General features: G+C 45.7%; 2 protein-coding genes and 1 long non-coding RNA gene across 6 annotated transcripts in view; 2 read left to right on the forward strand and 1 right to left on the reverse strand.

Moving 5' to 3' along the window:
• Positions 1-22,223, forward strand: part of LOC130707523 (cyclin-Y-like protein 1) — a 101,995-nt gene that overhangs the window by 40,208 nt on the left and 39,564 nt on the right. Inside the window, exons 1-2 of one of the 3 annotated variants that reach the window (XM_057542484.1) lie at positions 15,770-15,886; positions 16,281-16,430. The exons of 1 other annotated variant lie outside the window; for it this stretch is intronic. In XM_057542484.1, the coding sequence (XP_057398467.1) occupies positions 15,814-15,886; positions 16,281-16,430 (223 nt within the window). In that variant the 5' untranslated portion in view covers positions 15,770-15,813. Of the gene's footprint in view, positions 1-15,768; positions 15,887-16,280; positions 16,431-22,223 lie in introns of those variants that run through there. One more of the 3 variants, XM_057542487.1, reaches the window with a different exon arrangement.
• Positions 1,119-1,899, reverse strand: LOC130707538 (uncharacterized). The gene is made up of 2 exons (XR_009007452.1): positions 1,823-1,899; positions 1,119-1,499 (listed from the first exon to the last, which is right to left on the reverse strand). It is a non-coding gene; the product is annotated as an uncharacterized LOC130707538 (long non-coding RNA).
• The window catches only part of LOC130707517 (ATP-dependent RNA helicase DDX24-like), a 39,249-nt gene continuing 18,950 nt past the window's right edge, over positions 1,925-22,223 (forward strand). Inside the window, exons 1-9 of one of the 2 annotated variants that reach the window (XR_009007426.1) lie at positions 1,925-2,041; positions 2,659-2,756; positions 3,373-4,089; positions 9,575-10,147; positions 11,225-11,378; positions 11,638-12,153; positions 14,160-14,235; positions 15,380-15,402; positions 15,765-15,886. Coding sequence is in view for 1 of the 2 variants with exons in the window: in XM_057542468.1 (XP_057398451.1) it covers positions 3,378-4,089; positions 9,575-10,147; positions 11,225-11,378; positions 11,638-12,153; positions 14,160-14,259 (2,055 nt within the window). In the remaining variant the exon portion in view is untranslated. Of the gene's footprint in view, positions 2,042-2,658; positions 2,757-3,372; positions 4,090-9,574; positions 10,148-11,224; positions 11,379-11,637; positions 12,154-14,159; positions 14,505-15,379; positions 15,403-15,764; positions 15,887-22,223 lie in introns of those variants that run through there. The other variant, XM_057542468.1, reaches the window with a different exon arrangement.

The following is a 22,223-nucleotide window of genomic DNA, read 5'->3' on the forward strand; positions in this document are numbered from 1 at the left end:
ACGAAGACCCAACACAGCCAAAAATAAAAATAATAAATAAATAATAAATAATTTAAAAAAAAAAGAAACACCACATACAAGGGTAAGAGACATGGAATCTACTGAGGGGAAAAAAAAAAAAAAACCCAATACCCTTTGCATCATTAGAATCCCCAACGTAAAGAGAGTTCTTATGAAACAATTTTTCAAAAGAACTGTCTTTAAAAAGGAACTCAGACTAGAAGAGGTAGTTCCTAAAAAGACAATTATACATGGCCGATAAATATTTGAAAACGTGTTCAATCTTGCTAATACTAAAAATCATTGTTAAGAGATAACTTTGTGTGTGTGTGTGTGTGTGTGTGTGTTCCATGCATCTATTAATCAGGGTTTGGCTACAGATAACAGAAGTCACTCTAGGTAACTTAAGCAGAACAGGTTTTTTGGGTTGTTTTGGTCGTGCAGCGGTCTCCATGGGTCACCGACCATGGGACTGGCCTCTGTCTCGGCGGCCTGAGGAGTCTGAGGGCCCTTGGGGTTCTGGGAGCCTGGGTCCCTCAGTGATGACAGCTGAGCAGCGTTTGGGGACCTGGCCCTGCGGGCGCCAGCAGCTGAGATCTGCCTCCTTAGCGGGGCCTGGGCACTGGCGGGAGGACCCAGACCGGCTGCTGGACTAAGGCTCCCGGGCAGGGTAACCTGTCTGCACAGGGAACCCCTCCTCTTAGGCAGTGCCTGGACCTCGAAGGGTGAAAGTTGTGCCCTGGGACCTTGCCCTTCCTTGTCAGAACAGAGAATAACATTTGTTTGGTGGAGGCTAACAGGAACATGGTGACCCGACCGTGACCTGACCTCAAGAACAAGGGATGTGACACCAGGAAGTCTGCAGCCACTCACCACGCCCCTCCCTCACCTTTCCTATAAAAGGGCTTTGCTGAAAGCTTGGGGAGTTCTGGGTTTTTAAGGCATGAGCCACCCGTCTCCTTGAAGGGCCCTGCAACATACCTTTCTCTGCTCCGAACTGACGTTTTGGTATTGTTTGGCCTCACTGTTTGTCAGGCACACAGACTAGCCTTCCGTAACATGACCTCTTCCTTGGGTTTGATAATTTGCCAAAAGGCTCACAGATCTCACGAAAGCACTTTACTCACCATTACTGATTTATTACAAAGGATATTAAAGGATACAAATGAACAGCCAGATGGAAAAGTACCTATGAGGAAGTCCGGAGCACAGGAAGTGCAGTCCCCGTAGGCTTCAGGCACCAGTTGGGCACAGACTATGCCACCCAGGCTCTTGGGGACACACTGGCAAGTTCCTCCAAGAAATGAGTTAAGCTGTGTCCCATGCTGGCTCCGGGGTGGTGGGGAGGCTCACTCGACCTAAGCTTGGTGAATTCCCCCATTGTCCTTTAGGACTTCCCAAAGTCACCGGACATAGAGACAGTGCGTGGGAAAGGTTTCCCAGATGGTCTGGTGATCCCCACATCGAAGAAAAGATTAACTGCCGTGAAGCTGATTTCTCTGCATGTAACAAAGGACCCAGTTTAGCTTGATTATTGGAGGCAGCCCGACCTTCCCCAACCATCAGTGAGCAACAGGCGAGGCATGAAAACCTGCGGAAAACACCACCTCCAATACAGGCTGGTTGAGTTGTAAATTAAATGCTAAAACGTTTTCGAGGCTCCAGGCACACAGCCAGTACGTAAACAGCCACTGCGCTAAAACCAAAGCAAGAATACAAGAACTTATGTTCCCATACAGGAGCTAGAACAGAGCCCCTTCAGAGGAGGTACGGCGGGCTCCACCTGTTGATCCCGCTCCCTAAGCCCGAGAGGAGGACCTACCTGCGCAGCCCATTGCACCCACCGTCCGCGCTCTCGGTACCTGGACTGCGAAAGCCGCCCCGCGCAGCGAATTAAGGGCGGGGTCTAGAATGGGGGCGGGACTTCCTTCCCAACGGAAAGGCGTGCGTGAGCGCAAGCCCCTCCCCGGAACTGCGGTGGACGCGGCCGAGGAGGGCTGGTGCAGCAGTGTCTGAGGTGGTTGGTCGGCGTCCCTCTACGGTGAGTACCGAGGCCGGAGCCGTAGCGGGGCCGGGGCCGGAGCCGGCACCCGAGAGGAGCTGGAGGCGGCCTCCCAGCGCGGGGCTCTCCAGGCCGTTGGGTTCTCGGGACCAGAGAGGGCGGCCGCCGGCCTCGTCAAGCGGCCTGGTCGACCCTGCGCCGGGGGCCCCTCGGTTTCTCTGCTTCGTGAGCCGGTTCGTGCCTGACGCGAGGCGCCAGCGCCGGGCTCCTGGCCGGGCGCCAGGAGGAGCGACCCCCCCCCACCCCCACCCCCGCTTGCTCTCTGTGTCGCAGTCCGCGTCCTCGCCCCCATGTGCCTCCTCCCTTCCCCCCCATCGTTGATCCGGGTTGCTTGTGATCGCGGCGTAGCCCGTGCTGGGGGTGAACCTTCGTTGCGCTCTGGGTTGCTTTGCCGGTGGGGCGCCATGCTGAGCGGTTCTGGACGTGCGTCACCTTTTTGTCTTCGCGTGATGGTCCAAGGATAAACAGACCCTCATCATCCCCATTTTCCAGACGAGGAACTGAGGCTCACAGTGATTAATACGTGCACCCCAGACCCAGAGCTGGCCAGTGACGCGTCCATATTTGAACCAAGGTTTCCCTTTGTCTTTCCACAGGATCTATTTTTCTCGGCCTTTCTGAAAGGGGAGAACGTGGCTCGAGTTCCAGTCTGACGACTTGTTCATAGATCACTTGTTTTTAAATCACTTAAAAGGTAATGAAAAAGCTGGTTGGGTTTTAAGCCATTTGGCAAAGGCCAGAGTGGTGGCAAAGGCATCTGCCCTCTTGGGGCAAGGCTTGAGAAGGAAGAAGGCTCTGTGCACTCTTAATAAAGCTGTCCCCCTCACCCACCCTCCAGCGACCCCCTCAGGTTCTTATTCAGCCTTCAAAATGGCTTGGGAGTGGCAGGCTTCACCCACCACGCTTTACAGAATGTTATTTATTGCAGAGAACATTTTGTGACCTAGCTAGTAAACCCCTCCCCCCTTTTAAAAATATGAGAACGCCGAGGTTCAGAGAGGATTAAGCAGGAGCTGCCAAGGGCACACGAGCGGTTGGCATTGGATCTGGAATCCAAACCAGATCTCGCTCATATTTCTTTGCCACACCTCCTGTGTCCCCTCTGTTGCAGGCCAAGCTGCCCACTCTGCGGGTACATTTCTTTCCTTCTTTGATCTTCTCTAGCTGGCAGCATCAGCGTTAGAGCCATCTTTGTGTCTTCACTTCTTTGCAGGGCGTGATACTCTGTAGGCTGCTTAGAAACTATCTGTTGCCTCAGAACCCTGTGCTTCTCAGTTGCCAATCTAATGGAACATTTCTCTCCTTTTCAGCAACCATGAAGCTGAAAGAGAAAAAATCGAGGCCAGAGCCACCAAACTATGGCAGAATTCAGAGGAAGGGCATCAGAGTTGTGGGAAAATGGAAGCAGGTGAAGATTGACCCAAATATGTTTGCAAACGGACAGATGGATGACTTGGTGTGCTTTGAGGAACTGACGGATTATCAGTTGGTCTCCTCTGGGGAGGGTTCCTCCAGTCTCTTCTCAAAGGAGGAGCCCAAGAAGAGAAAGTCACAAGCTGTTTCAGAAGGAGAGGAGGAAGGAGAGTCTACCTCCTCAAAGAAGAAGATGAAGTTGAAGAAGAGTAGAGCTGTGGAAACTGAAGGAAGCAGTGCCCAGAAAGTGTTTGAGGGCAAAGATACTGAGCCAGGGCCCCAGGGAGATGGCACAGTTTGTCCTGATCCAGAGGTAGGGGAGATGGCATCAGAAAGCCCGGCCCAGACGGTTCCAAAAAAGAACAAGAAAGGGAAAAAAAAATCAGAGCCTCCCCAGGGTACTACTCCAAAGGTGCCCAAAAGAGCAAAGACGTGGATGCCTGAAATGCGTGATCACAAGGCAGATGTATCAGCTTGGAAGGATCTGTTTGTACCCAAGCCAGTTCTCCGAGCGCTCAGCTTCCTAGGCTTCTCTGCGCCCACACCAGTCCAAGCTCTGACCTTGGCACCTGCCATTCGTGACAAACTGGACATCCTTGGGGCTGCTGAGACAGGTAAGGGCATCCTTATCTGGCCAGCGCAAGATTGCTTCTGGATTGAGCTTGTGGCTGCTAACAGGCTGGTTGGCTGGGAGACGGGAATGTTGGGGGCACGACCACAAAAGCACTGTTGAGTGAAGGTTTTCAGAGGTCGGCTAGCTCTGGGTTGAAAGAGGCCACTTCCTGATTGGTGCCCTAGGCAGGTCACTTTATTTCTCTGCGCCCTGTAGACCCTATTATAAAATGGAGATAGACAACTGCAGTACCTACTTCTTTTGCTATGTGGGTTAAATGTAAGTGCCTACTAAATTTATACATTTACACAATAGTAAACTAGTAACAAAGAGCAATAGTAAACTAAAATTTACACAGTGCATTGTAAGTGATCTGTAAATGGTAGTTTTTTTCCAGGTCTTGAGCCTTTTCTGAATGGCTCAGAGGTAAAGTAGGGCTAAGATCAGCCCTCTGGAGAGGTAGATCTTCATTAGTATGAGGAAGAAGTGTCTCATTCGCAAGAGTTGTCCAGAGATAAAAAGGGCTGCGTTGGGAGTTGGTGGGTTTATTGGCATTGGAAGGATTTGAGTTTGTGATGACCATTGGGTGGATTTGGTAGGCAGATTTGGGCAGGAGGTGACTGTTGGGACTAGGCATTGTTTGAAGATCCCTCATTCCTTGGGCCACCTAAGACTTTGTGAAGCCAGGACAGGTTGACTCACCCTGGGGAGACTCAACTACTGATGGGGGAAAGAGCAATACAAGCCTGGAACTATTAGTCTAACTTGACCAGCAATAACCAATAGAAATATATATGTAACGTGAGCCACATATGTAAGTTAAAATTTCCTAGGAGCCATATTAAAAAAGGTTTTTAGAAAGTGAAAATTAATTTTAGCAATATATTTAACCAATTGCATAGCATATTTCAGTACGCAATGAATGTAAAATTTTTGAGATATTTTACATTCTTATTTTTATACTGTTTTCAGACTCTGATGTGTATTTTCAACTTGCCGCCCATCTCAGTTTAGAGTAACCACATTTTAAGTGCTTGACAGCTGTATGTGGCTAGTGGCTATTATATTGTATGGCATAGAACTGTAACCAAAAGTGGGTCCAGCTGCTCGCCGCTCAAAAGCCAATAAAGAGACCAGCTTGGTGGAAAGGAAAGTTTGCTTTATTTTGGATGCTGGCAACGGGGGCGGTGGGGGGTGGGGTGGGGGGTGCTCCTGTCTGAAGGCCGACCCCCCCCCCAACCAGTGGACAAGAGCTGTTATAGATGGAGGGGAGGGGGCCGCATGCAGAAACAGCAGAGTCAGCTGTTGACAGTCATCTTGAAATTGGTCATTGGTGGTCTGACCAGCATCGTCTTCATTGTTTTAAGTACAGTTAATCTTCAGTTCCAGGGTCGGTTTGTTTCCATTTTCTTGAGGCCAGTTCTCGGAATGGCAGGTTATGTCATGGCTACAGTCTGGTCATCATGTAGTTAACTTTTTCCACCTGGTGGGCGTTTTATCTGTAGATACACAGAGGGTATCTACAAGACAGCTCACAGAATATGGCTCAGAATATTATCTGTAGCCCTCGAGAAGGAACTAAAGGTCCTTAGCTATGCTTATTGACTAAACTATTATGATTTGGTCTTGTTGGACTGCTTTCCTTTGCTTCTGCATTTTCTCACTTCTCTGATTAAACTTATTCTTTGGCTGAAGTTTTTCCACAGACAAAGGCAGGCAGAGGACATGGGGGGTGAGGACCATAGGGTCCTGCTGCATTTCAGAGCTAGACCATGTAGACCAGCGGTCCCCAACCTTTTTGGCACCAGGGACCGGTTTTGTGGAAGACAGTTTTTCCACGGAAGGGGGTGGGTGGTGGTTTCAGGATGATTCAAGTGCATTACATTTATTGTGCACTTTATTTCTATTACTGTTAGTTACATTGTAATATGTAATGAAATAATCATACAGTTCACCATAATGTTGACGGGAGGCCGAGCTCAGGGAGTAATTTGAGCAATGGGGAGCGGCTGTAAATACAGATGAAGCTTCGCTAACTCGCCGGCCGCTCACCTCCTGCTGTGCGGCCTGGTTCCTAACAGGCCACAGACCGCTTCGGGTCCGTGGCCTGGGGGTTGGGGACCCCTGATCTAGACACTCTGTGCCTTGGATTTCTGGAAGAGTGGTCAGGAAACTTGAGGTGAGGTCCTGTATAAGAATCATAAAGATGGAAGAGGGAGTAAACCCCAGGAAAGGGGGATGGAGGTAACAGTAATAGCTTAGAACATTTATTTAACATTTAAAATACGTCACGTCCTGTGTTACATGCATGAACTCAGTTTCTCAAAACCACCCTGAGGTAGGTTCCGTTATTATTCCCATCTTAGTGAAGAGGAAACTCGGCCTCACAGAGGGTAGACAGTGTCCCTAAAACTGCCCCACTGAAAAGTGGTAGTGCTTGAATAGTTCTAGACTAGGTCTATGCGCTGTTAAGCATTCGGCTACACTACTTTGGTATGTGCAGAGAGGCCTGGAAGTCTGTTTCCGGAAGGCAGAGGAGAGATGTGAGCCACTGTGGCTAGAGATTGACATTTGGATTTATACCACAGCTCCTATCAGGCTATTTCTATGGAATGCTGTGAATCCACAGGTCCAAGTCTCCAAGACTTTTGGGGCTGTGGGCAAACTGCTGCCAATGCAGATAATGAATATATCCATCACCCCCAAAAGATGTTTGGGCCCCTTAATAATCCCTCCTTCCCTACCTAGGCTCCCCTCCTTGTTCATCCCCAGGTAACCTCTGATAGTCTTTCTATCGCTATCAATTAGTTTGCATTTTCCAGAATTTTAAAATGGAATCATACAATATGTATTTTGGGGAGGGAGAGTGTCTGCTCTTTAAACTCAGCATACTTTGAGATTCAAAGCCATGTTACTGCAAATACCAATGGTTCGTTTCTTTTTATGGATGAGTAGTATTCCACTGTATGGATAGAGTGCAGTTTGTTTATCTGTTGATGGATATAGTTCTGTTCTTCCTAGTTGTGGGCATTTACAAGTAAAACTATCATAAATATTGGTGTATCAGTCTTTGTATGGATATATGCTTTGATTCCTGTTGGGTAAATACCTAGGTGTGGAATGGCTAGGTCTTATGGTAAATGTAACTTTTTAGGAGTTTTCCAAAGTGATTGTACCATTTTACATAATCACCAGGTTATGAGAGTTCAGATTGGTCCATGTCCTTGCCAGTACTTGGTGTGGTCAGTCTTTAATTTGATTTAGACTTTAAAAATTTTAGTGATATTTCCTTGTGGCTTTGATTGGTATTTCCCTAGTGACTCCTTGAGCGGTGTCTTTTCCAGTGCCTAATTGTATCCATGTTATCTTCTTTGGTGGTGTCTGTTTAGTTCTTTTGCCCATGTTTTAACCGGGTTGTGGTTTTCCTATTATTGAATTCATAATATATTCTAGATACACCTCCTTTATCAGATATGTGATGTGCATTGTTTTCTCCCAGTCTGTGGCTTCTTTCTTCATTCTCCTTACAGTGTCTTTCGAAGAGCAGGAGTTATTTATTTTTTTAATTTTTATTTATTTATTTATTTATGGCTGTGTTGGGTCTTCGTTTCTGTGCCAGGGCTTTCTCTAGTTGCGGCAAGTGGGGGCCACTCTTCATCGCATTGTGCGGGCCTCTCACTATCGCGGCCTCTCTTGTTGCGGAGCTCAGGCTCCAGACGCGCAGGCTCAGTAATTGTGGCTCACGGGCCTAGTTGCTCCGCGGCCTGTAGGATCTTCCCAGACCAGGGCCCGAACCCGTGTCCCCGGCATTGGCAGGCAGATTCTCAACCACTGCGCCACCAGGGAAGCCCAGGAGTTATTTATTTTGATGAAGTTTAAATGATCACTTTTTCTTTTACAGATGTGCTTACCTAAGAATCCTTTGCCTAACACAAGATCACAAAGATTTTCTCCTATATTTTCTTGTAGAAGTGTTACTAGTTTTAGGTTCTGTGTTTCAGTCTGATCCTTCCTGTGTTAACTTTTATGGGGAGAAATACAGATCAAAGGTTTGGTTTTGTTTTGCATGTGGCTATCTAATTATTCCAGCACCGTTTGTTGAAAAACTACTCTTTCTCCACTGAATTGCCTTTGCATTGCATCTTTTTTAAAAATCAGTGACCGTATAGGTGTGGGTCTATTTCTGGAGTCTTTTCTTTGCCATTGATCTATTTGTCTATCTTTACTGTTTTCCCAATACGTCACTATGTTGGATACAGTAGCTTTAGAATAAGTCTTAAAATCAGGTAGTATAAGTCCTCCAGTTTTGTCTTTTTAAAAGTTATTTTGGCTATTCTAGGCCCTTGGCGTTTCAAGGTGAATTTTAAAGTCAGTTTTTCAATTTCTACAAAAAAGTCAGCTGGTATTCGGATTGGGATTGCATTGGTTATAGAGCCAACTGAGGACATGACATCTGGACAATATAGAATCTTCCAGTCCATGAATGTGGTATAGCTCTCCATTTTTTTAGGTCTTCAGTTTTTCTTAGCTGCGCTTTGTAGTTTTCAGTGTATGCACATCTATTAGATTTATCCTTAAGTATTTCATATTTTCAATGCTTTTGTAAATGGTAATTTAAGATTTCCTATTTCTGATGCTAATAAATAGAAATCTGCATTTTTGTATATTGATCTTGTATCCTGCAACTTGGTACCATCAACTGGTTTCTTCAAGATTATATAGGATTTTCTTCAAAGATGACTATTCATCCAGTCTGGCTGCCTTTTGTTTATTTTTGTCTTATGTGTTGCACCGGCTAAAACTCCAGTACAGTTGGAATTGAAGTGCTATAGTGGGCATCATTGCTTGATCACTTATTTGCTTCTGCTTGAGGCATTTTAATTTTGGAACCACTTTAAATTCTCAGCTTGAAGTGTTTTGTTTTGTTTATTTGTTTTTGTCCACACAGATGGTGTGAATACTTGGGCTCCATATACGTTCAAAGGCTAGTTTGAAAATGTTCAAGCATAGACAGAAGTTTTAAAGTTTTCTCGAAAACTAAGAAAATTTTCTTTTACTCCCTCCTTCCCCACCAGGGAAAGGTTTTGGGAAGGTATTATATAGATTTTCATTCCTTACCCTTCAATTTTGTGTTCCTTCACAAGAGCAACAAACACACACACACACACACATACACAACTTGCCCATCTCTATAGGGTTTCATTGTTTGGACATTTGTCTGTAGTTTATTGGTGACCTCAGCCCGCAATGCCAGTCTGTCAGACTTTTCCTCAGACTCCTAATTACAGGTGCCCTCTGGTTGCAGAGCTGTAGGGGTACCGTACCTGTGTAGGGTAGAAGGAGCTTTGGATTGGTCAGGGTGGCACTTGGCTATGTCAGGGTCCCTCATTCCGTGTAAAGGATAGAACCTCAGGCAAAAGTGTGTACATCTGTTGATTGACACTGTTTTTGTTTGTTTTTTGTTTGTTTTTTGTTGTTCTTCTAAGGAAGTGGGAAAACTCTTGCCTTTGCCATTCCAATGATTCATGCGGTGCTGCAGTGGCAGGTGAAGAAGAAGCCTATCCCAGCTCTAAGAAACACAGGAGCACCACTTGGGAAGACCAGTAATGAGGCTGGAGTTGAGACAGGATCACCAGGCAGGGCTGGAACTGAGTCTGGAGCTTTGCCTGCTGAGATTGGAATTGAGGGTGAAGCACTGCCCAGTGAGGCTGGAGCGAAGGCTAGAGCACCACGCAGCCAGGCAAGAGCCAAGATTGGAGCTACAGTCTCAAACCAGGTGCTGCCCTCCTGTGATGATGATGATGATGATGATGATGATGATGATGATGATGATGATGCCGGTGAAGGACCTTCTTCCCTGATCAGGGAGACGCCCATTCCCAAACAGGATGAAAACAAGGAGGACAAGCTTGATGAAGAGCAGACTAGAAAGTTCAAACAAGAATTGGGTGGCAGAATTGCACATCCAAGGCGTCCTTTGCTTGGACTGGTTCTGACTCCCACTCGAGAGCTAGCCGTTCAAGTCAAACAACACATTGATGCTGTGGCCAAGTTTACAGGTGAGGTTTAATTCCGTTTAATAAATGTTGCCTGAAAGGATTCCAGTAGCTGGGGTGGCAGAGGTGAATCAGCTGTGCCCGCCCTCTAGAGGGAACCTTTCTCTTCTGCCAGAGAATTAAGCCCGACAGAAAACTGTTTGAGTGACACATTCTTTATTCTCCCAAGGATAACACATAGCTAATGCTATTCTAGCTGCATAGGAAATTGGTTAACTTACTGGATACAGTAGATACTTGGGGCAGTGTTTGGCAAACCACTGTTTGGGTTTCTTTTTTTTTTTTTGTAAATAAAGTGCTGCCACACCCACTTATTTACATATGTCTATGGTCACTTTTGCATCACCAATGCAGAGTGGAATAGAGGTAGTAATTGTACAGAGACCATTTAGCCCACAGGGCCCAAAATGTTTACTGTTGGAAAAGTTTGCTGACTCCTGCCTTAGGGCATTAGAACTTAACTTTTTCAGGGAATTCTTTGGGAAAGGCTGCAGAGTCGGGGTTTCAATTTTGTAGTAAAAGGAGCAGTTACTTATCAAGCTCTGACTGTGTATTACAAGGCACTTTACTAAACACTTTGCTTGCATGATCCTTTGTGTTCCTTCCATACTGGCTACCTTACGAAGTCCTCCACTAGAGAGGAGAAGAGAACACTAGCCATCAGAGGAGATTCAGTTTAATTTTAATTGAGGGGCATGGACAGGAAGGAACTCCTAGGGGAGGTGTGTCACAGCTACAAGTTACATCTTTCCCAGCACTGTGGTGCACCACTGCTCATTTTTTCCAGAGCTTTGGATGTCACCATGCCTGGGTTCAAATCCAGCCCTACTGGTGTGGTTGGAGGGGAAAGAGTAGAAAAAAATGAGGTTGGGGAAATAGTCAGGGCCTAGATCATAGAAGACCTGGTAAGCCCTCTAGCAATGGCATCAACAGGGCAAGCCAGCTCTTAGCACCCCCCTGGAGAGGGGAGCTGTGCTGGTGACTGGCAGCCTTTACTAATCTGGGGGCGCCTGTGTCGGCGTTGGAAGAACTGAGCAATTAGTCTGAATAACAGTGTCCCTTTTGTTTTGTGTACCATAGGCATTAAAACTGCTATTTTGGTTGGTGGAATGTCCACACAGAAACAGCAGAGGATGCTGAACCGTCAGCCTGAGATTGTGATTGCCACTCCAAGCCGGCTGTGGGAGCTAGTTAAAGAAAAGCACCCTCATTTGAGCAACCTTCGGCAGCTCAGGTGAGAAACAGTACCTCCCCCTTGCCCCCACCCCCTGTTCTGAAGCGGACCTGAGGTGACATGGTACAGTGTGCAGTGCCTTCTCCCTGTTACAAAGTGCCATGGTGTGGTACTAGCCAGACTTGGGCCTTTAGAAAACCGAGCATGTGTGAGGGAGATTGGCTGAGGGCCCTGGGGGTGGTGGGGTGGTAGAGTATGCTGTGGATGACTCCTCTTACCTGCTGCTAACCAGGTGATGTGGGTCTGTCTGGATCCGTAGGTGCCTGGTGGTCGATGAGGCTGACCGCATGGTTGAGAAAGGCCACTTTGCTGAGCTCTCAAAGCTGCTAGAGATGCTCAGTGATTCCCAGTACAACCCAAAGAGACAGACACTTGTTTTTTCGGCCACGCTGACCCTGGTACATCAAGCTCCTGCTCGAATCCTTCACAAGAAGCACGCTAAGAAAATTGACAAAACTGCCAAACTTGACCTCCTCATGCAGAAGATTGGCATGAGGGGCAAGCCCAAGGTCATCGACCTTACAAGAAAGGAGGCCACGGTAGAGACACTTACAAAGACCAAGATCCATTGTGAGACTGATGAGAAAGACTTATATCTGTACTACTTCCTGAGGCAGTATGCAGGCCGCACCTTAGTGTTTGCCAACAGTATCTCCTGCATCAAACGCCTCTCTGGGCTCCTCAAAGTCCTGGATATCATGCCACTGACCCTACATGCCTGCATGCACCAGAAGCAGAGGCTCAGAAACCTGGAGCAGTTTGCCCATCTGGAGGAGTAAGTCAGGCCTGTGCACAGATTAGCCATTGGGTCTAGGTCACCAGGATGGTGGGAAGCTACCTTCTCTCGTGGGAGCCTTATCGGTAGAAGGTAGCCTTTTTTTTTTTGCACAGCGTGAGGCAGGCTTACTCTCATCTAGTACATTTGGTTGCTGGGAATGCCCAACAGAAACTTCTTTAATAATGAGTAATGGTGACAATAATACCTATTATTATTGAACACTTAATAACAGATTAAGTATTGTGCTTGCATTTTAGATACATTATTACATTCATTCACTTGGAACATCCTTGAGAAGAAGAATAGAGTCATGGTTAAGAGCACAGACTGGAAGCGGACTGCTTGAGATCAAATCCTGGCTGTGTCACTTCTAGCTGGTCAGATTACTTTGTGTTTCAGTTTTCTCATAATCAGTATAATAATAGAAGTTATGGCAGAGGGTTGTTCTGAGGAGTAAGTGAACTTATGCATTTGAAGTGTTCGGAACAGTGCTTGGCACATGGTATGAGCTTGCTAAATGTTAGCTTTAATACTTACCACTTGTCATTATTCTTATTTTATAGATTAAAAAAAGTAAGGTTTAGAAAAGCACTTAAGCTTGCCCAAGGTTTCTCAGCTTGGAAGTGGTAGAGCTGGGCCTCAGACCAGCCTGTCAGACTGCGGAGCTCACGCTGTCGTGTCCATCTGCTCTTGGGCCAGAGTGATGGTCAGGCAGGCAGCACGGGGCAGATTGTCAAAATGAGGGCCTGGGAAGCTGGGCTTTAAATTGGCTTCTGCCCACATTGTTTTGTCAGGTTACCGGTTACAGATGAGTTTCAAGAACAAGTGGTTCACTTCCCTCTGAATGTTAGTAAGTAGAGTTAGTGGTTCATTGGATCAGGAGTTGGCAAACGATAGCCCATGGGCCAGATCTGGCTTGTTGCCTGTTTTTATAAGTAAAGTTTTATCGGAACACAGCGAGGCCTATTTATGTATCGTCTATAGCTGTTTTTGTGCTATAATGGCAGAGTTGAGTAGTTTCAACAGACGTCACCCACAAAGCCAAAAATAGTTTACCCTCTGGCCCTTGACAGAAAAAGTTTGCTGACCTTGACTTAGAGCGGTGGTTTAATATTTTACAAACTTTAGTTTGCATCATATTCCACAGCCCTATCTCAGAGATACAGGAAGTGGGGACCCTGAAGGGCCTAAAATCTTAAGTTTTTAAGACATACGTCAGGTGCTTTTGACTCCCCTCAAACTACACATACATTAAGAAACATCACCCAGTACATATTACTGAGTGCTTGCTGTGAACCTGGCACTGTTCTAGGGGCTGGTAATAGAATAGTGAGTAGTACAAAGTCCCTGCTGTCATGGAGTTTACATCCCAGGGGAGGGAGGTAATAAACTGAGAAGTAAGTATGCAGTTCGTCAAGTGGTGCTAAGTGCTAAGAAGTAAAGTTGTATAGGGAGTTGTGCAGACTGTGGGTGTGTGGTCTGGGAGGCTTTTCTCATAAGGTGAGATTTGAGCAGAGAGTAGAAGAAAGTAAGGAAATGTGAATATCTGAGGAAGACCTTTATGGCCTAAGGTGCACTAAGTGCACAGGCTGGGAGGCAAGAGCAGGTTTGGCATGTTTGAGGAAGAGCGAGGAGAGCAAGGACGCCTGTGTGACTGGAGGGAATTAAGTGGGAGGGTGATAGGAGATGAGGTCACCGACCTAGAGTATGGCCCCATTTAATGCACTTGAGGTAGTCTTTATTATTGCAGAGTGTGTGGCTTGTCGATTGCGGCCAGTGAAACCCAGGTTTGGATCCTGGCTCCACAACTGAACAGCCATATATATACCTTGGGAAGTTAATCTCTCTGAGCCTCAGCTTCTTTATCTGTCAAAGGGACATATGTAATAGTATTGTCTCGTAGAGTGTTTGTAAGGATTGTTGTGTTTAGAGTACTCAGTGGTAAGAATTTGATAAATGATAGCCGTTAGTTATTATTAATGAGCTTTCTCTCTCCACCACAGTTGTGTTCTCCTGGCAACAGATGTGGCAGCTCGGGGCCTGGATATTCCTAAAGTCCAGCATGTCATCCATTACCAGGTAGGGACATCAGGGAATTTGTAGGCATCTCCCAACATTGAGTGGGGAATTTTTAAAGCAAGGGTTGAGGGAGGAGGAATTGTTGGTCCCAAGGCCTCACGCAACAGAGAATACCACGAGCATCTAGTGACCAACTGGCTGCTGCCACTTTTGGAACACTGTGGTGAGAGTTATTCTCCAAAACCTCTTGACACTGTCTGATGTCAAATATCTGATAGCCCCTTTCTTTTTGAGTTGGGCAGGCTACTTAGTATTGGCAGGTTAGAGTCTTAGTTTCTTCCACGAAATGGGCATAATAAGTTTAGCATGTAAAATGATTACCCTGCTTGTAGAGAAATAAGAGAGTGTGGTAATTAAGTCCTGCCTGGACTTAAATCCCAGCTGTGTACCCTTGAGCAAGTTATTTAGTGTCTTTGTGCCTCAATTTTTTCATTTGTTAAATGGCAGTTATTACAGTATCGACTTCTTAAGTTCTTATTAAGGTGAAATAAGTTATTACGTGTGAGGAGTTTAGAAAGCCAGGTGGTACTTCCTAAATGTTAGCTGCTGTTGATCCTGACATTAATATCAGCACATGTACCTGGTAAAGATTAGCATAGAGTGGTGGTTAGGCATATGGGCTCCGGGACCACACTTCCAGTGTTTGAATGCTTCTTGGCTGCTGCTTAGTGGGTGAGCTTTTGGCATGTGACTTAGTATGTCTGGTTTCAGTGTCATCATTTGTAAATTGGGAGTAATAACGCTACCTACGCCATAGGGTAATCACCGAATTAAACGAGCTAATGCTGACGGATCGCATAAATAAATAAAGTAAAATAAAGACTCTTCACTGCATAATGACCGAGGGATCAATCCTAGACGAAGATATAACAATTGTAAATATTTATGCCCCCAACATAGGGGCAACTCACTACATAAGGCAAATGCTAAGGGCCATGAAAGGGGAAGCTGACAGTAACACAGTCACAGTAGGGGACGTTAACACCCAGCTGGCGTCCTCAGCAGCCTCACTACCTGCAGAACTTCTGACACTGCTCTTCCTTCCCAGACAGTGACCTCGCAGGGTAGGCAGGGCCGTAGGAGGTGGGGGAGGGGAGAGAGCAACAGGACTCCACTCACTGTATCCCTCTCTGCTTCCATCCAGGGCTGCTGTCACTGTGACCAGAGGTGAGTGTGCTGGGAAGGGGCTTGAGCCCACCTTTACCAGGAGACTTTGGGAACCTCCAGTCTTGTATCAACCCAGGTCACTCTGAAGCCCTAAGACTTAGGCTGGGTGGGCAGTGGGCGGGGCAGAGATGGATTATTAGACGTGAACAGGATTCTGGAGATCAGGGAGCCAAGTAAAGTCATTATTAACTTTAAAAGCTGTGGTCTGTGCAGATTTGGGGGGCAGGCTGGAAGTGCCCGCAGGCTCCTGTAGGACAGAGGACAAGTCTGGGGCAACAGAGAGGTGCCCCTGCCCTCCCCCCGCCAGTCCATCATAAATCAGGCAGAGCACTTCTGATTTTCACACTCTGTTTCTCGGAAAGATAGTGGTGTCCTTGGCTCTGCACCTAGTGTTCCCACACTGCCTCCAAGATGTCAGCTAAAGCCATAGAGAGCGGGGGAGGAGATGCCATTGACCCCTTCCGGCCGGAATCCCCCTCTGATGGTGAGTGCCCTAGGGAAGCTCCAGAGGGCGGGGTGGCCCAGGGCTTGGGGTACCTGAACCAGGGCGGAGGGGATCTGGGTTCTGGCCTGGAGCTGCCACCAGGTGCACTGTGCCCCATCAGGTCTCTAACCTCCTGGGCCTCACACTCCTGCTCTGTGAAGTCTGGAACCTGCCAGCTCCGCGTTGGTGCTGGGTCTCCCTCTCTCTGTCTTCTCCTTGGGTTCACCTCCAAGCATCTTTGTCACCTCTTAGCACAGCTGCCATTGAGGTCCCCTCCCAACATCAGAGTTCTTGGGAGTTTCGGGAGATGGTGGAGGGCGCCGTGTGGGGCCTCTGGTCCCTCAGCTGCCCACCCTGCTGGGAGCTCCCCCACCTCTTTTTTTTGTTTTTCCAGAGGAGGATGAACCTTCCCAGTCATCCAACCAGGCCTCTGATGGTTCTCCTGGCAAGCCACCACAGGGGCCACCCCAGGGGCCAGATGGATCTGGCTCTGACCCCAGAGACCCACCCAAGGATGGAGGCAGCAATTTCTCCCGTAAAGCAGGTAACTGATCCCTGACCATCAATCCACGGGCCCTCACCCAACTCCCCACTGCTTAGTTCAGCCTTCTGAGTTGTCAGTGTCAGGCCCACGTTCCTGATAGAATCGCTCTGACACTCACATTGTCAGAAAAAGGGCACAGTATACATGAGAGATGAAATAAATGACGCTCTAGAATCAGAGGAGCCACACTTCAGGACTTGGCTCTGCCTCTGACTTGCTGAGTGACCCAGAACCAGTCACTTGCCCTCTCTGGGCCTTGAATGGTTTGCTTTTAAGCACAGTGTAGGATGAGGTCCCTCTTAGGGCTTTCCCAGAGCCAGGTCATATTCTGTTAGGAGGGACGGAGGTGCTGCTCAGGCTCCAGGGCAGCCGGCAGGCGCAGGCTCAGGCTCAGGCACGGCTCCTTGCCGGTTAAGTCCACTGGCCGTGCCCGACCTTTTGGCCCCATAGCACCCAAGGCGGGTGAGTACCATTTCTCCATTTTCCCTCCTCCCGTGATGCCCCAGGGCCTGGTTGTTAAAGTCCACCCAGGACACACCCTCGCAGAGCAGTGTCACGTGTAAGGGTGGGGCTAGCCTGGGGCCAGGGCAGCAAAAGACACAGGCTTTTTGTTTTATTTTGGGGGGGTGGCCCATAGAATACACACAGCATTAAATTTACCAAGGTAACCATTTGTCAGCGTGCAGTTAGTACTGTTGACTATATTCGCATTACCATGCAGCCAACCTCCAGAACTCTCTTCATCTGCCCAAAGTGAAACTCTGTACACATTAAACATTAACTACCCATGTCCTCCTGCCCCCAGCTCCTGGCAACCACAGTTCCTTCTGGCTCTAAAAATTTGACTAATCTAATCTAAATTCCACGGAGGTGGTATCATACCGTGTTTGTCTTTTTGTGACTAGTTTATTGTACTTAGCATAACGTTCCCAAGGTTCACCTGTCTGTCAGAACTTGCTGTGTAAGGCTGAATGATATTCTATTGTGTGTATATACCACATGGTGATCATCCATTCATCCGTTGATGGACACTTGGGTTGCTTCCGCCTCTTGGCAATTGTGATCAATGCTGCTGTGAACACGGGGGTGCAAATATCTCTTCAAGACCCCGCTTTCCATTTCTTTGGATATATATCCAGAAATGGGATTGCTGGATCATATGGTTTTCTATTTTTAATTTTCTCAGGAACTGCCGTACATTTTCCATAGAGGTGATGGTGACTAGGGTGGCAGTGGTGGAGCCAGAGACAGATTGGAGTCATGCAGCCACAAGCCAAGGATTGTTGGCAACCCCTAGACAATGATGCTAGAAAGAGGCAAGGAAGGATCCTCCCCTAGAGCTTTCAGAGAGAGCCTGGCCCTGCCTACACCTTGATTTTGGACTTCTGACCTCCAGAACTGTGAGGGACCATGAGAGAATCAACACAGTTTGTGGTAGTTGGTTACAGCAGCCTCAGGAAACTAATATGGGCAGACCTCATTTTATCGTACTTTGCAGATACTGCGTTTTTTACAAGTTGAAGGTTTGTAGCAACCTAGCCTTGGCAGATATTGGTTCACATTTTTAGCAATAAAGTATTTTAAAATTAAGGTATACTCCTTGTCTTTTTAAACAAAAGGCTATTGCACATTTAGTAGACTAGAGTATAGTATAAACATAACTTTTATATGCAGTGGAAACCAAAAACTTCACGTGATATTCGCTTTCTTGCGGTGGTCTGGAACCGACCCCTCAGTATCTCTGAGGTGTCCCTGGACAGAGCTTGAAAATCCCATTGTGGTTGAAGGCTGCATTAGAGTCAGAGTCTATACAAGGAGGAGGTGGGAGTCTCTAGGGGGGTGCTGGACATTGGTAATAGAAAGGGGGCAGTTTCTGTTAGTGACAGGGTCTAGGGCAGCACCGTCCAATACACCTTTCTGCGGTGGTAAGCATGCTCTCTGCGTGATCCAGTATGGTAGCCACTAGCCACATGTGACTATCGAGTCCCTGAAATGTGGGCCGTGGGACTGAGGACCTGAGTTTTAAATTTTATTTCATTTTAATTAACTAAGATTTAAATAGCACACATGGCTAGTGGTTCCTATAGTGGCCAGCATGGGCCTAGTGTATGACCTTGGGTGTGTGTGGCAGAGAGTTCAAGATCTTTGGAAGTGAGGCATGAGAACTTCAAGGCCAGTTTGTCGGAAATATCATCTGTGCAGAAACGGAAACCCTCAAGACAGGTCAGGGGTACTGATGGAGAGAGAGGTGATGGTGAGCCATGAGCTGCAAACTTCAAGAAATGACTGCAGGTCTGAGCCTGATTTCGTACCTTCTCTCCCTTGCCTGGGACCAAGGCTCCTCTTTGTGGGGAGCTGGCTGAGCTCACTCCTGCAACTCCTGAAATCTCCGGAACTCCTGGTCCCAGCTGCCCCAGCACCCCAGTCCCTGCCCCTGTCATATGTCCCTGCCAGCCCCAAGAGCTCTCAGCAATTCAACATGGTCCAGGCATGCTCTGCCCCGTGGTGCCAGGGGCTTCAGCCACAAGGCAGGATACACACAAGGAGCAGGGTGACTTCTCTATTTTTTTTTTTTAATTTTTGTATTTTATTTTATTTATTTTTTTTATACAGCAGGTTCTTCTTAGTTATCCATTTTATACATATTAGTGTATACATGTCACTCCCAGTCTCCCAATTCATCCCACCAGAACACCCCCCCACCACTCTCCCTCCCTTGTTCTCTACACTTGTATCTCTATTTCTGCCCTGCAAACTGGTTTTTCGAGGTTCCACATATATGCGTTAATATACGATATTTGTTTTTCTCTTTCTGACTTAATGTCACTCTGTATGACAGACTCTGTATGACGTAGATCCATCCACGTCACTACAAATGACCCAATTTCGTTCCTGTTTATGGTTGAGTAATATTCTATTGTATATATGTACCACAACTTCTTTATCCATTCGTCTGTTGATGGGTATTTAGGTTGCTTCCATATCCTGCCTATTGTAAATAGTGCTGCAGTGAACATTGGGGTGCATGTGTCTTTTTGAATTACGGTTTTCTGTGGGTATATGCCCAGTAGTGGGACTGCTGGGTCATGTGGTAATTCTATTTTTCGTTTTTTTAGGAACCTCCATACTGTTCTCCATAGCGGCTGTATCAATTTACATTCCCACCAACAGTGCAAGAGAGTTCTCTCTCCTCCACACCCTCTCCAGCATTTGTTGTTTGTAGATTTTCTGAGGATGCCCATTCTGACCGGCGTAAGGTGATACCTCAATGTAGTTTTGATTGCATGTCTCTAATAATTAGTGATGTTGAGCAGCTTTTCATGTGCTTCTTGGCCATCTGTATGTCTTCTTTGGAGAAATGTCTATTTAGGTCTTCTGCCCATTTTTTGATTGGGTTGTTTGTTTTTTGTTAATATTGAGCTGCATGAGCTGTTTATATATTTTGGAGATTAATCATTTGTCCGTTGATTCATTTGCAAATATTTTCTCCCATTCTGAGGGTTGTCTTTTCGTCTTGTTTGTAGTTTCCTTTGCTGTGCAAAACTTTTAAGTTTCATTAGGTCCTATTTGTTTATTTTTGTTTTTATTTCCATTACTCTAGGAGGTGGACCAAAAAAGATCTTGCTGTGATTTATGTCAAAGAGTGTTCTTCCTATGTCTCCTCGAAGAGTTTTATAGTGTCCGGTCTTACATTTAGGTCTCTAATCCATTTTGAGTTTATTTTTGTGTATGGTGTTAGGGAGTGTTCTAATTTCATTCTTTTACAAGTAGCTGTCCAGTTTTCCCAGCACCACTTATTGAAGAGACTGTCTTTTCTCCATTTTATATCCTTGCCTCCTTTGTCATAGATTAGTTGACCATAGGTGTGTGGGTTTATCTCTGGGCTTTCTATCCTGTTCCATTGATCTATATTTCTGGTTTTGTGCCAGTACCATATTGTCTTGATTACTGTAGCTTTGTAGTATAGTCTGAAGTAAGGGAGTCTGATTCCTCCAGCTCTGTTTTTTTCCCTCAAGACTGCTTTGGCTATTTGGGGTCTTTTGTGTCTCCTACAAGTTTTCAGGTTTTTTGTTCTAGTTCTGTAAATAATGCCACTGGTATTTTGATAGGGATTGCATTGAATCTGTAGATTGCTTTGGGTAGTATAGTCATTTTCACCATATTGATTCTTCCAATCCAAGAACATGGTATATCTCTCCATCTGTTTGTGTCATCTTTGATTTCTTTCATCAGTGTCTTATAGTTTTGTGAGTACAGGTCTTTTGTCTCCCTAGGTAGGTTTATTCCTAGGTATTTTACTCTTTTTGTTGCAATGGTGAATGGGATTGTTTCCTTAATTTCTCTTTCTGATCTTTCATTGTTAGTGTATAGGAATGCAAGAGATTTCTGTGCATTAATTTTGTATCCTGCAACTTTACCAAATTCATTGATTAGCTCTAGCAGTTTTCTGGTGGCAGTTTTAGGATTCTCTATGTATAGTATCATGTCATCCGCAAACAGTGACAGTTTTATTTCTTCTTTTCCAATTTGTATTCCTTTTATTTCTTTTTCTTCTCTGATTGCCGCGGCTAGGACTTCCAGAACTATGTTGAATAATAGTGGTGAGAGTGGACATCCTTGTCTCGTTCCTGATCTTAGAGGAAATGCTTCCAGCTTTTCACCATTGAGAATGATGTTTGCTGTGGGTTTTTCATATATGGCCTTTATTATGTTGAGGTAGGTTCCCTCTATGCCCACTTTCTGGAGAGTTTTTATCATAAATGGGTGTTGAATTTTGTCAAAAGCTTTTTCTGCATCTATTGAGATGATCATATGGTTTTTATTCTTCAATTTGTTAATATGGTGTATCACATTGACTGATTTGCGTATATTGAAGAATCCTTGCATCCCTGGGATAAGTCCCACTTGATCGTGGTGTATGATCCTTTTAATGTGTTGTTGGATTCTGTTTGCTAGTAGTTTGTTGAGGATTTTTGCATCTATATTCATCAGTGATATTGGTCTGTAATTTTCTTTTTTTGTAGTGTCTTTGTCTGGTTTTGGTATCAGGGTGATGGTGGCCTCATAGAATGAGTTTGGGAGTGTTCCTTCCTCTGCAATTTTTTGGAAGAGTTTGAGAAGGATGGGTGTTAGCTCTTCTCTAAATGTTTGATAGAATTCACCTGTGAAGCCATCTGGTCCTGGACTTTTGTTTGTTGGACGATTTTTAATCACAGTTTCAATTTCATTACTTGTGATTGGTCTGTTCATATTTTCTGTTTCTTCCTGATTCAGTCTTGGAAGGTTATACCTTTCTAAGAATTTGTCCATTTCTTCCAGGTTGTCCATTTTATTGGCATAAAGTTGCCTGTAGTAGTCTCTTAGGATGTTTTGTATTTCTGCAGTGTCTGTTGTAACTTCTCCTTTTTCATTTCTGATTTTATTGATTTGAGTCCTCTCCCTCTTTTTCTTGATGAGTCTGGCTAATGGCTTATCAATTTTGTTTATCTTCTCCAAGAACCAACTTTTAGTTTTATTGATCTTTGCTATTGTTTTCTTTGTTTCTATTTCATTTATTTCTGCTCTGATCTTTATGATTTCTTTCCTTCTGCTAACTTTGGGTTTTGTTTGTTCTTCTTTCTCTAGTTTCTTTAGGTGTAAGGTTAGATTGTTTACTTGAGATTTTTCTTGTTTCTTTAGGTAGGCTTGTATAGCTATAAACTTCCCTCTTAGAACCGCTTTTGCTGCATCCCATAGGTTTTGGGTCGTCGTGTTTTCATTGTCATTTGTCTCTAGGTATTTTTTTATTTCCTG

Source organism: Balaenoptera acutorostrata, chromosome 3 (assembly GCF_949987535.1).
Source record: "Balaenoptera acutorostrata chromosome 3, mBalAcu1.1, whole genome shotgun sequence".
Lineage (NCBI taxonomy): Eukaryota > Metazoa > Chordata > Mammalia > Artiodactyla > Balaenopteridae > Balaenoptera > Balaenoptera acutorostrata.